The following is a 14,349-nucleotide window of genomic DNA, read 5'->3' on the forward strand; positions in this document are numbered from 1 at the left end:
TCTATTGTTTTTAGAGGAAGCCTTTACCTTTTCTAAATGTACTATGTCTTTAACCTCAAAGATATCTGCAGCTGTCTACTTATAGTAAGTCTGGGGGAAGGATTTTATTGTTCCTTCTAGGCTTATGTTATTTAGCAAAAGTTAATAGGCAAGTAAATTGTTATTAGGATTGTGGTGGTGAAATGCTGTGTTTATAAAGTTACAAATTACAGAATCATGTAAGAAATGGAAGGGACCTTAGAGATAATCTGTATCTCAATTGTATTCCAGACTCTAACATATTTTACAGTCATCCATTCTCTGCTTGAAGATCTACTCAGCAAGGGAAGATCCGACAACCTCTCATGGGATACTTTTCTATTAGCACAGTTTTTTCTTATATTATCAACTGTCTACTCATATACTATAGAAATGAGGTAAAAGAAGTCACCCAAACAAGGTAAACAGGTTTCCTACAAATTTATGCTATGTAATTTCAATAGGTCCTCACTAACACAAGCAACACTTTTACTGTAAGTTGATTCTCCATCCCATTTTGCAAATCCCTCAACTCAATCAGCTAAAGACTTCATCTCATACTTTAGTAGAAGTGTTTTGCCATGAGTTTCATCTTCTCTCTTTCTCTACATAGCATAACCCCTAAATATCACATTCTATTCTCTTTTCCTTTACTCTCATCAATAGTATTCTATAAGTACTCTTGATCCCATTCCATCCCAACTACTCTAGAATGCTTCAATAGTTATCCTCTCCCTTTCTCTCTCATTTTCATTTTCTGCCTTTCTATGGGTTAGCACTTAACCAGGAAAGGAAAACTTCTTAATAATTTGTGAATAGGTTCCTTTGTGAGACAGTGAATTTTCCTTCACTATATATCTCTTCAAGCAAAGTATAGATGCTTGCCAGATATGTCAAAGGGGGAGATTCTTCTTTCTTGATGTACAGGTTGAATTAGGTCCTGTCTACAAACATGATAAGAGCTCTCATATATACAAACCCCACATCAAAACAATAAACCCTAAGTAGATCCCACCATTCCTGATAGTTAACATCCTATATCATAACTCTTTTCCATCCCTCCTAGAAAAAGCTGTCTATACTCTTCCACTTTCTTTCTTTTTAAATCTCTCCCCATCTACTGGCTCCTTCTCTACTGTCTAAAAACATGCCCATTTCTCCCATATCCTCAAAAAAAACCCCTCACTTCATTCTTCTATCCCTGCTAACTGTATCTATAACTAAATCTTTTCTGCCCCTTTTGGACAAATTCTTAAAAAAAATTCTATTTACAACAAGATCCTCCACATTCTCTCCTGTTACTTCTTAATAATCTGGCTTTCTGCATCATTTTACCAAAATTGTTCTCTCAAATAACTTCTAACTAACCAACTCCAATAGTTTGTTCTCTATCTTTATTCTTCTTGACCTTTTTGTAGCCTATGACACAGATGATCACACTCTCTAGGTTTTCAGAATACCACTCATTCCTAGTTCTTGTCCTACCTATCTGACCACTCCTCTTCAATCTCCTTTGCTTGGTCCTCATCCAGGTCATGTCTCCTAATTACATGTGTTCCTGAGGTTTCTGTCCTCAGTCCCCATCTTTTTTTCCTCTATACTACTTCACTAGTGGTCTCATCAGATCCCATGGGTTTAATTACTATCTTTATGTTGATGATTCTCAAATATACCTATCTTGTTCTGACCTCTTTGTTGATCTCTAATCTCACATTTCCAACTGCTTTTCTGACATGCCAAATTGCATGTATGACAGAAATCTAAAATTCAACATATCTAAAACTAAACTCATTACCTTTCCTCCTAAATTCTTCCCTTCTTCCTATGCTATTACTAGAGGCCAGCACTATTCTGCCAGTTCCTCAGCCTTTCAACCTAAGAATCATCCTTGACTCCTCATTATCTTATACCAACCCACTCTCAAAATCCAATCTGTTGTCAAGACCTATTGATATCACCTTATGCTGTTTTTCCAATACATACCTCTCTTCTCTGCCAACACTCCAATACAGGCCCTTATAACTCACATTTGGACTACTGTGATAGTCTGCTGATGGGTCTGCCTTCCTCAAATCTCTCTCCATTCCAATTCATCCTTCATTCAGCCACAAAAGTGAATTTCCTAAACTGTAGATCCAATCTTGCCAACCTCCCAAACTCAAACTCCAATGACTCCCTTTTGTTTTCAGAATTAAATACTAAATGTTCTGTTTGGCAACTGCTCCAACCTTTCCAGACTTTTTATATCTTGCTTTCTGCCATGTATACTTTGATCAAGTAATACTGGTCTCCTGGCTATTCCATGAACAAGATATTCCATTTTTTGGTTCTGGATATTTTCTTAGACTGTTAGTCTCTCTTCTTACTTTCATCTGTTGACTTCCCTGACTTTCACCAAGTCCCAATTTAAGTCCATTTTTTCTAAAGGAAGCCTTTCTCAACCCTTCTTAATTCTAGTTCTTTCCCTCTTCAGATCATTCCCTATTATGTATGTATGCATGTGTATAGCACATATATTTGTGTAGCTTATTTGTACATATTTATTTTATATATTATTATATGTTTGAAATATTTGTATGACTCCTTTCCTTATGTATATTGAGTTTAACATATCAGTTTCCTTTGCTATAGTTATATGCTAACGGATGACTAGCACTTTCATCCTTTTATATATACCATTTTGTAATTTTCTCTTCAACTGAGACCTCACATTTAAATATGTGTGAAAGAAATTAGGGGACCTTGATCACAAGGACAGAATTTAAGCTCTGGTGCCCCCTGGGTTCATCAGGACAGCCAAAAAATAAGGTGGGGGACAACAAGGTAGAATGAATGTCCCTTGGGCTGCACTAGCAAAAGAGGAAGGGCCATAGGAATGATATGTGAAAGTGAGTGGCCTGGAGAAGGTTTGAAAAACCCAGGTGTACTAAGCTCTGGCTCTTTCTGGACTTCCACAATAGAGATAAGATAGCCTTGCTGCTGCTGCTGTAAGAATATATAGGCCTTGGGGACAGCTAGGTGGCTCAGTGGATTGAGAGCCAGGCCCAGAGAAGGGAGTTCCTGGGCTCAAATCTAGCCTCAGATACTTCCGAGCTGTTTAACTCTGGGCAAATCACTTAACACCCATTGCCTAGTCCTTACCACTCTTCTGCCTTGGAACCAGTACACAACATTGATTCCAAGACAGAAGGCAAGGGTTTAAGGAAAAAAAAAGAAGACTATATAGGCCTTAAGCCAGCCAAATGGAGATTTGAACCTAATCAGGTTAATCTTTCTTTAAGGGAAATAAATTTATATCTCTTCTCTCTCTCATCTCTCACTCTTTCATTTTATTAATAAATGCTTATAACTCTGGCCAGACCCTTTTTTATTCCAAACAAATATTTCTGATTATTATTTCTCCAGCATTTTTTGAACAACTATTCTCATTCAATTTGTCACCATGAGAACAAACTTGGACCTTATGTAGTAACCTGTTACTTGATATAGGTAAGAAGGGCACTTTGAAAGAAGTGAAAGTTGTATACCTAATAAACTAATATTTATATATATATATATATAAATAGATATTCCACAGTTATAGTAGAAGATAGTTGCTTTTTTTGGATGGTATTTTGATGGTAAGGTTCTTGCATGAAGTCATAGTACCTTAACTGGTGTGAAAAGAAATTCGTGATTCTCTTTGTCTATTCTGAGTTTGCACTTGTGAAAAGGGAATCCTATGTTCTCTTTGCCTAGTTGGAGTAAATACTTTGGAATAACAATAATAATAACTTAGTACCTCACTAGACTGAAGACAGAATTAACTCTCTTTTGTCTAAGCGAATACACTCATACTTAATCCTAAAGTAAGGGAAGTTCACAAACTCTTACTCCTAGGAGAGTTAACATCTTTAGAGGTAAAAAGCCAGCAAGATACTTGCTGCTCCACCCTTTTTTCTAACTCAAACAGCCAGAAACTTTTGAATTCTTTTAAGAGCTCACACACTCAGAAACATGTGGTTCCAGAGGTGTGAATCCTAGGAGGGGAGTTGCTACCTTCAAAGTAGAGATGTGACAATTTTGGAAACTGATTGGCCTCTGTGAAGAGGAGCAGGGATAGGAAACCACCATAAAAGCCACAAAATCCTTGGGCTGGCAGCCTGGTGAAGTTGAGTCTTGTGGATAGTGTCTCCTGGAGATAGTCTTCGAGGAAACCTCATTGGAGACTGCAGGGTGGAGCCTGACTTTAACTTAGACTGACACCTGGACTACTTGGTTGGGTGAATGAAAAGGCTGACTCCTCAGTTTCCTAAGAGACTAGCTTCCATCTTGGAGGAGGTCATGTGATTACTCACTAGGGGCCTTTCTGGCTGAGGACTAGTATAGGTATTTTCTCTAGTCTCTTTCACATTTCTCTACTTTATTGTTTTCCCTCTATTTTGGTAAATAAAGTTTATCCAACCATTAAATTTAACCTTTACACTGAAAGTAAGATAATTTTTAATGTCTTCAGATTCATGACAATCTTTCTTCCTAGTTCTATCTTTATGTCCTGAAGTCAACTCTACAATTAAATTTTAAAGAAAAATTGTACTTTTTTTTCATAACCAAGACCAATAAATGATACTTTCAGATATTTTAAGTATGAAGTGCCTGGGCACACATCCAGCCTGAATGCAAATGCTTCCTCATGCTTTAATGCTTTTCAAGTTATCACCCCCAAATTCCACAAAGCCATTATCTTTCCTTTTTTTTGCTGTATATTATATTCAATGAAATTTATTTATGTTTGTCAAGTTGTTCCAACAACACAAAATTACCTTTCTAGTAAGTTTTCTAGTCAGGTCATTCATTACATGATATAATTTTAGTACTGAAAACATTTGGAAAAGCTGAGCCTTTAAGATTTTCTAATACTATATCTAGGTTTTTTTTTTCTGTTTTTGGATATTTGCTAATATTATAAAACTTGACATATATTTCTAGATTAAATATCTCAGATTTCTTCTCCAGGAATAGACAGGCAACTTTCCTTTAGAAAATTCTTAACCTAAATCTATAATCCCACTGAGATGTAATATATGTTAAAGAGTGGAAAAATCTAATAGAACTTATAATTGTCTGTGGCATTTCAAAGACAGTTTTATTTCAAGTTATTTTGAGGAATTTATATATAGATAATCCTACTCTATCAAATATCCTCTCATTCTCTCTGAAAGGTACAGCGATCAAATTCTAATTACTTTTTGAAATTCCTGTCCTGTTAGGTATTTATATAATCAGGTAGTTTATAGAAAACAGATGTGTTTTCTCCCCTTTATGTCCTTTAGTACTCCATATTCCCCATTTTCCCAATAACATTTTATAAAATATTCTCAACATCTATTGCTTAAGTCATGCTGTATTACCTTGACTGAGAATCTTGGGCTTTCTATTCATTGTTCTATACATATTATGTCACTGTTATTCATATTAGCCTAAATACTTAACAGTAGGCACAATAAGTCAATAGATATTAATACCTGAATATTCAAATAATCAAAATTGTATCTCAGAAAAAGAGTCTTGACTTATAAGGGAAAAATGTACTGGAAAATTGTTAAAAAAATACTCGGGGTGGAAATGACCAAATAAAAAAAAAAATACTCGGGGGCAGTTGGTGGGCTCAGTAAATTGAGAGCCAGGCCTTGAGATGGGAGGTCCTAAGTTAAAATCTGGCCTCAGACACTTTCCAGCAGTGTGACTTTGGGCAAGTCACTTAACCCCCATTGTCTAGCCCTCACTGCTCTTCTGCTTTGGAACCAATACACAGTATTGATTCTTTTTTTTTTAAATTTTAAAAAAATTTTAAAACATTATTTGATTTGGTCATTTTCAAACATTATTCCTTGGAAACAAAGATCATTTCCTTTTCCTTCCCCCCTCCCATAGCTGATGCGCGATTCCACTGGGTATCACGTGTCCTTGATTAGAACACTTTTCCATGTTGTTGGTATTTGCATTAGGGTGTTCATTTAGAGTCTCTCCTCAATCATGTCCCCTCCACCCCTGTAGTCAAGCAGTTGCTTTTCTTCAGTGTTTTTACTCCCACAATTTGTCTTCTGCTTGTGGATAGTGGTTTTTCTCCTAGATGCCTGCAGAATGTTCAGGGACATTGTATTGACACTAATGGAGAAGTCCATTACGTTTGCTTATTTTCCCAGCCTTTTTTTTTTTTGCCAGTGGACTGGGAATTCTTAAAGCTGCTTGTTTATTCTGTCTCCTCTGCTGGCTTGCAAGGCTTAGCACAATTTTTTTTTTTGCCCTAGGCACTCTTTTGCCCTAGGGCTAGGTCTTCACTACAGCACAGGCTTAAAAAGGCCAGTTATGATGGACTTCTGGACCTCACTGTGGGCTGGTGCTGGGACCTGGGACTTCAAGGGGTAGGCCTGGGGTTTGAGGTGCTCTGTTTGTGGTGTAGCCAGGGTCTGGGAACATGAATTGGCCTATGCCCAGGCACGTAACCTGATGTAGTTTGTGAGGGGATGGTTGGCCAGCACTCTTCTTTGTACAGCTTTATTTCTGGTTCTCCCCTTATCCTGTGAAAATCTCTTCCTCTGCATACCTTTCAAGTTGTATCAGTGGGAGAGATCTCTCACTCTGTTTTGCTGTTGGTTTTTGACTCCTATTGTTTTGAGGCACTCTTAAAAGATTGGTTTGGAAGGATTGTCAAGAGTGGTTTCAGCTTTCGCTGCTCCTAAGCTCCCATCTTGGCTCCATCCCCTGATCTCTGATTGACATTAGGGTTTCATATATATTCTGGATAGATAATCTCTCCAATAGGTCCTGGACAATGCTAAGGGCATCTGACTAAGTCCTTGATAAAGCTGTACAGTGTAGATAAACTATTGTGCTGATATGGCACATGTGTCTTCCTTCTCTCTATTTGGTTTGGATTCATCATTCTAATTTGCTCTCAGGCTGATAGGTCTCTGGAAGGTATAGTGGGAGGAGCTTGGCTTTTAAGGTTGAGAGGAAGTAGCCACAGGCATGATCACAATACTAACTTTCAACTCTCTCAGGATAATATGGGTAAGACTGGGTCATGGAAAATACATTTCTACTAGTTAGCCCTGTTGCTCCTAAGCCCTATTAGTAAATTTTTTTATTTCCATACAAACTCATTAATGATACCTTAGAATTAAAAAAAATTACCCTCTTCCATCCCCCTCCAAAAACCCCCCATTCCTTCTGTCTAATATTCAATATAAAGTATTAGTTCCAAGGCAGAAGAGTGATAAGAGCTAGGCAATTAGTTAAACGACTTGCCCAGGAACACATATGTAGGAAGTGTCTAAGGCCAGATGTATACCCAGTACCTCCTGTTTCTAGGCCTGGCTCTCAATCCACTAAGCCACCTAACTGCCCCCACCCTTGACTCTTAAATATAAAATATTTATGAAACAAAGACAAAAGGAAGAATAATCCTTGAAGGAAAAGGCAATAATAATCAAAATATAGTAGTATAGAAATTAAACTAGGTCATACTCTCTGATTGATTGATGCACTGATTATCTGAAAGAAAAGCAAACACATAGAAACCTGAAGAGGAGGCACAAAAGTAGGGAAACCTATATGTTTACAACTGAGTTTCTCCTTTAAAAATTTGGAGGCTAAGAACTGTGGGAATAGAAGCACAGAAGGAAGACATTTCCTTGATCACATAGTTCGATGGGAATATGATTGGGGATGCAGACTTTAAATAATCACTCTTTTGCAAAGATTAATAATATGGAAATAGGTCTTGATCAGTGGTACTAGTAAAACCTAGTTGAATTGCACACTGGTTACAGGAGGGGGGAGGGAAGAGGGAAGGGAAAGAACATGAATCATGTAACTATGGAAAAATATTCTAAATTAATTAAATAAAAGTAAATTAATTAAAAAAATTGGTGGCTATATCATTTGTGTTAACTACTGATATTGCTTCATAGTCCATACTAACTTTTAAGAAGATGTAATTACCTTCCTTATCTCTTTTAATCAAATGTATTTTTGCTTTAGCTGAGATCATGATTACTACTCCTTTGTTTTTTGAACCCTTAGTTTCTACCTTAGAATCAATACTATGTATTGGTTCTGAGGTAGGAGAACAGTAAGGGTTAGGCAATAGGGGTTTAGTGACATACCCAGGGTCACACACCTAGGAAGTGTCTGAGGCCAGATTTGAACCTAGGACCTCCCACCTATAGGCCTGGCTCTCAATCCTGCCCCCTACTCCTGCTTTTTTAAAAATCTCAGTTGAAATCCAATAGATTCTCTTCTATCCCCTTACTTTTACTCTGTACAACTGACAACTCTATATAGAATAATCTAAGTAAAATAGACTTCTAACTGATATGACTTCCTACAGTCCTCATTCCTTCCAATTTATATTTCACAAAAATACTAATTTTCCAAAACTGTAAGTCTGGTCAAGTCATTTCCCTACTTAATAAATTCCCTAATGCTATTAGAGTTATAAATATAAATTCCTTTGTTCAGTTTTTAATGACTTTTTTACAACCTGAACCCAACCTGTTTTTCTTTTTTTTTAATTTTATAGTATTTTATTTGATCATTTCCATGCATTATTCATTAAAGACAAAGATCATTTTCTTTTCCTCCCTCCCACCTCCTGTAGCCAACGCGTGATTCCACTGGGTGCCCTTCTTGACTCGAACCCATTGCCATGTTGTTAATATTTGCATTAGAGTGTTCGTTTAGAATCTCTCCTCTGTCATGTCCCCTCAACCGCTGTAGTCAGGAAGTTGCTTTTCCTCGGTGTTTCTACTCCCTCAGTTTGTCCTCTGCTTATGGATAGTGTTTTTTCTCCTAGATCCCTGCAGATCGTTCAGGGACATTACACTGCCACTAATGGAGAAGTCCATTACGTTCGATTATACCACAGTGTGTTTGTCTCTGTGTACGATGTTCTCCTGGTTCTGCTCCTCTCGCTCTGAATCACTTCCTGGAGGTCATTCCAGTCTCCATGGAATTCCTCCACTTTATTATTCCTTTTTGCACAATAATATTCCATCACCAACCTATACCACAATTTGTTCAGCCATTCCCCAATTGATGGGCATCCCCTCGTTTTCCAATTTTTGGCCACCACAAAGAGCGCAGCTATGAATATTTTTGTACAAGTCTTTTTGTCCATTATCTCTTTGGGGTACAGACCCAGCAGTGCTATAGCTGGATCAAAGGGCAGACATTCTTTTATCGCCCTTTGTGCATAGTTCCAAATTGCCCTCCAGAATGGCTGGATCAGTTCACAACTTCACCAGCAATGAATTAATGTCCCTACTTTTCCACATCCCCTCCAGCATTCATTACTTTCCTTTGCTATCATGTTAGCCAATCTGCTAGGTGTGAGGTGATACCTCAGAGTTGTTTTGATTTGCATCTCTCTGATTATAAGAGATTTAGAACACTTCTTCATGTGCTTATTAATAGTTTTGATTTCTTTATCTGAAAACTGCCTATCCATGTCCCTTGCCCATTTATCAATTGGAGAATGGCTTGGTTTTTTGTACAATTGATTTAGCTCTTTATAAATTTGAGTAATTAAACCTTTGTCAGAGGTTTTTATGAAGATTTTTTCCCAATTTGTTGTTTTCCTTCTGATTTTAGTTACATTGGTTTTGTTTGTACAAAAGCCTTTTAATTTGATGTAGTCGAAATTATTTATTTTACATTTTGTGATTCTTTCTATGTCTTGCTTGGTCTTAAAGTCTTTCCCCTCCCAAAGGTCTGACATGTATACTATTCTGTGTTTACCAAATTTACTTATAGTTTCCTTCTTTATGTTTAAGTCTTTCACCCATTTTGAATTTATCTTGGTGTAGGGTGTCAGGTGTTGATCAATTCCTAATCTCTCCCACACTGTCTTCCAATTTTCCCAGCAGTTTTTATCGAATAGTGGGTTTTTGTCCCAAAACCTGGGATCTTTGGGTTTATCGTATACTGTCTGGCTGAGGTCACTTGCCCCCAGTCTATTCCACTGATCCTCCTTTCTGTCTCTTAGCCAGTACCAAATTGTTTTGATGACTGCTGCTTTGTAATATAGTTTGAGGTCTGGGACTGCAAGGCCCCCCTCATTTGTGTTTTTTTTTTCATTATTTCCCTGGATATCCTTGATCTTTTATTATTCCAAATGAACTTTGTTATGGTTTTTTCCAAATCAGTAAAGAAATTTTTTGGGAGTTCCATGGGTATGGCACTAAATAGATAAATAAGTTTGGGTAGGATGGTCATTTTTATTATATTGGCTCGTCCTACCCATGAGCAGTTAATGTTTTTCCAATTGCTCAAGTCTAGTTTTATTTGTGTGGCGAGTGTTTTGTAGTTGTGTTCATATAGTTCCTGTGTTTGTCTTGGGAGGTAGATTCCTAGGTATTTTATTTTGTCTAAGGTGATTTTGAATGGGATTTCTCTTTCTAGTTTTTGCTGCTGAGCTGTGTTGGAGATATATAGAAAAGCTGATGACTTATGTGGGTTTATTTTGTATCCTGCAACTTTGCTAAAGTTGTTGATTATTTCAATTAGCTTTTTGGTTGAATCTCTAGGATTCTTTAAGTAGATCATCATGTCATCTGCAAAGAGTGATAACTTGGTCTCCTCCTTGCCTATTTTGATGCCTTTAATTTCTTTTTCTTCTCTAATTGCGACTGCTAGTGTTTCTAGTACAATGTCAAATAGTAGAGGTGATAATGGGCATCCTTGTTTCACTCCTGATCTTATTGGGAATGCATCTAGTTTATCCCCATTGCAGATGATATTAGCTGATGGTTTTAGATATATACTGTTTATTATTTTTAGGAATGACCCTTCTATTCCTATGCTTTCTAGTGTTTTTAATAGGAATGGGTGTTGTATTTTATCAAAGGCTTTTTCTGCGTCTATTGACCAACCTGTTTTTCAAGACTAATTTTACATTTCTACTTTTCCCACATTTGGCAGGTCTCTTCTGATTTTTCCCAACTCTCCTCACTGGTTGCTAATAACTGTTGTGCAGTGTGTGTATGTGTGTGTGTAGGAGGGTTTCCCTGACGGAATGAAAGCTTTTTGTGAGTAGCTATTACTTTGCTCATTGTATTTGTAGTCATAGCATTGAGCATAGTGCCTAGTATACAGTAGGCAGAAAATAAATGTTTATTGATTTACTGCATCCTAATTTTGCCTCTGCAACTTTCTTACATTGTTCTTAGGTCTTCCCTTCAGAATAAAATTACATATTGAGAAATCAACCAGTAAAACTCAAGGCTAGACATTTGAGAATTTGAAGGTCTTTATGCTTTATTTAGATATTTGAGTCTGGGCAGTTTTATTGCATAAATGGTTTAATCCTTAGTTAAATGGAAAATCTGTTAACTGAGTCAATCTCAATGCTAGTTAACGTATGCATAATTATTTTATTACTATAAGGCTTTGTGAATCTCTCTAATTCTAATACAAAGTCCTTTATTTAATAGGTATTTAATAAACATTTGCTGAATTAAATTATAAGGCCTAAGATGATGGAAATTCTTTTAATGGTGTCCTATAAAAATCTCAGCACAGGACTTCTTTTTTTCACTTAGTTTAAAACTTATCTTTTCAATCTATCATTCACTAATAGACCAACTTACCTCAGGAATTGGATCAGAGAGAAGACTGTAGAGTTTCTCATGGGCACTGTCTCTTACACCACACCACCTTGCTGAATCAAAATTCTGCCAAATCCGTCCCAAGCAGATGGCTACCCATTGGCGTAGCAGAGGGTGTGGGTCATTCAGTTGCTCTAGACAAATGGCAATCAGGTTGCCTTGAAGACAGGCTTCCTAGAATTAGGAAAAATAATTGATCTCCTGATTATATAGGAAAAATTATGGAGAAGTCTACATGATTTATATAATATCAAAGTTTCCCTATTATTAAAATTCTTGGTCAAAAAAGCTACCAAAGGTCAGTTTTTCAGGTCTTACTTTAAATCATGATATTCAATATAGAAATTTCCAGATTTTAAATAAAGAGAAGGGAACAGGGTTCTATGATGTTCTTTACCTTCTTTCCTTTCTTTTGAAAAAAAGTTCATTAATTTTATTTGTTTGTTACATTAAAGTTCTTAGGCACCTCCTTCCCTCTCTCCCTCCTTGAACTAGAAAAGGTATCATTTGAATATATATATATGCATTAAACTATATCTTGCTATTATTCTTTCATAATCCCAATACTCTTTTTTTTTTTTTGCTGAATGTCAGAATGTTTTATTTGATTGCAAAATAAGCTAGCTAGTATTAGACCTCCTTTTTGACTTGCAGATCATAAAATCTATTTTGAATTGATTCTGGGTCTCCCCTGCAGCTAGTCCCTTCCTCTGAAATTACTTTCCATTTAAACTGAACATATCTTGCATTTACATAGTTAGCCAAAAGTTGTTTTCCCTGTTAGGATATGAGCTCTATGAAAGCAGGGAACATATTTTTGCTCTGTACTCCTAGTGTTAGCATAATACATATTAAGTACTTAACAAATATATAGTAAATGTTTATACACTGGAATCATTTGTGAGAACCATGAACCAAATTATGTAGCAATTAAACCCACTAAAAGTGATTCTTTAAAACCCATAATAAGTATGGTGTTTAACAGTGATGGACTAGTAGGCTGCCTAGAAGAAGCAGGATAGTGATACTCACCTGTCCTGTGTTATAGCTGTTGACAATCACAGCCAGAATGAAAGCTGTCATGGTTCTATGCTCAGCCTGATTGAAAAATAAGATACTCATTTTTAGGCATGCATTTGTGTCCTTTTGGGGTAGAACTCCACCATTCCCATATCTGATCAAAGCCATCCTGTCAAAACTTTTATGATACATTTACAGTTTTTTGGTCTACTAAGAAAATAAACAATAAATCAAAATAAATCTAGACTCTTTAAATAAACATGGCAGCATTATGAGAATAATTTCATTACAAAAGAATAATGAGGCTGATATGAGAAGACAACTTGGTAAATTATGAGATTTACCAGATCTTTTTCTCTTGTCCTATTGTACTTGGGAATGTTGGTCTTAAAATGCAGAATTAGTATTCTTTCCAGTCCTTTTATATGAATTCTAATGTGCTAAAAATCAACGTAGTGCTTATTTAGAAAGATAAATTAAGAAAAGAACAATCTTGCTTATAAAGTTTAACTACATATGATATTTTAATAAAAAATTCAGGTTAAAGTATACAAATATTTGTTATTAAAAAAGTGCTTATTTATAATACTTTCTGTTTTTTTCCTTGGGAACAAATGTTAGGAGTCAATAGGACAACTGCCCATCTATTCTCTGAGATGGTTACAGGAATAGAGGATTCTGGCTAATCAAATATTCTAGTTCAACTAAATAAAATTCAGCTATTAGATTAAGTATCTATTATATACCTAAAATGATATTAGGAACTTCAGGAGACATGCAAGTATTATAAAACATAGTTAATAGTTACTACATATATTTTACATGAATGATTAGTTTTAAAAGAATCTAAATAAAATGCACTTAAAATCAAAACTTAAACTGCATACAGTTCAATTTCTTGTAATGATTCAGGAGATATTTCATGAAACAAAATCATCACTCTAAATGTAAATGATCATTTTGCTGTAGCTGTGCAGTTGGTTAATAGAGTTCTGTTGATAAAATCCTAGATGAATCACCTTTTCCTATATTGCAATGAAAAAGCCAGTGAGAATAGATGTTTTTTAAGAAACTTATTTGTTCCATTTTAAAGGAAGGAATGAAAAAATCACTGGCACAACATAATATTAAGCAAAGAGAGCTGTTTAAAATCCAGAGTATATTAAAATAGTAGCTTGAATTTCCTGTGTTTGGGTATGAAACTCATCAGTCCTTTCCCTTTGATGAATGAGTGTCTTGAGGTCTGTAGTCCTCATAAAAACAGATATTGCAACTGTGTAACACATAAACAGAGATAAACCACACCAATTCTTGAGAATGTCTGAAAGAAAGATGATGTTTGTTCCTTACTGGCATGTAAGGGTCTGCTAAGACAGAGAGGAAATATTTGTGACCGTTGTCCTTCACGAGATCAGCTTGGCATGACTAGGAAGAAAAAAAAAAGAAGGGAAAACAGTGAGCACAGTTACCTGAAGGGAATTTCTTTCTGCCTCTCATGATATATGAATGAACGAATGGACCATGAATATTTTATGGCTTAATCATTTTCTCCCCTCAAGCCCAATTTTCATTTGAAAAAATAGTGAGAGTTGTTGCTTGCAGACAAATTCTCTGTGGCTATGGATAAGTGGTTAGGATCTTATGTATTCTCAAATGTGAA

The 14,349-nt window shown here is 35.9% G+C and overlaps 1 protein-coding gene across 3 annotated transcripts in view; it reads right to left on the reverse strand.

The window, feature by feature from the left end:
- The window catches only part of RPTOR (regulatory associated protein of MTOR complex 1), a 569,750-nt gene that overhangs the window by 163,444 nt on the left and 391,957 nt on the right, over nt 1–14,349 (reverse strand). For all 3 annotated transcript variants that reach the window (XM_056817367.1, XM_056817369.1, XM_056817370.1), the window contains 3 exons: nt 14,040–14,114; nt 12,702–12,767; nt 11,652–11,843 (listed from right to left, as the gene is read on the reverse strand). In XM_056817367.1, the coding sequence (XP_056673345.1) occupies nt 11,652–11,843; nt 12,702–12,767; nt 14,040–14,114 (333 nt within the window). The remainder of the gene's footprint in view (nt 1–11,651; nt 11,844–12,701; nt 12,768–14,039; nt 14,115–14,349) is intronic.

This window comes from Monodelphis domestica, chromosome 2, assembly GCF_027887165.1.
Source record: "Monodelphis domestica isolate mMonDom1 chromosome 2, mMonDom1.pri, whole genome shotgun sequence".
NCBI classification, from domain to species: Eukaryota; Metazoa; Chordata; class Mammalia; order Didelphimorphia; family Didelphidae; genus Monodelphis; species Monodelphis domestica.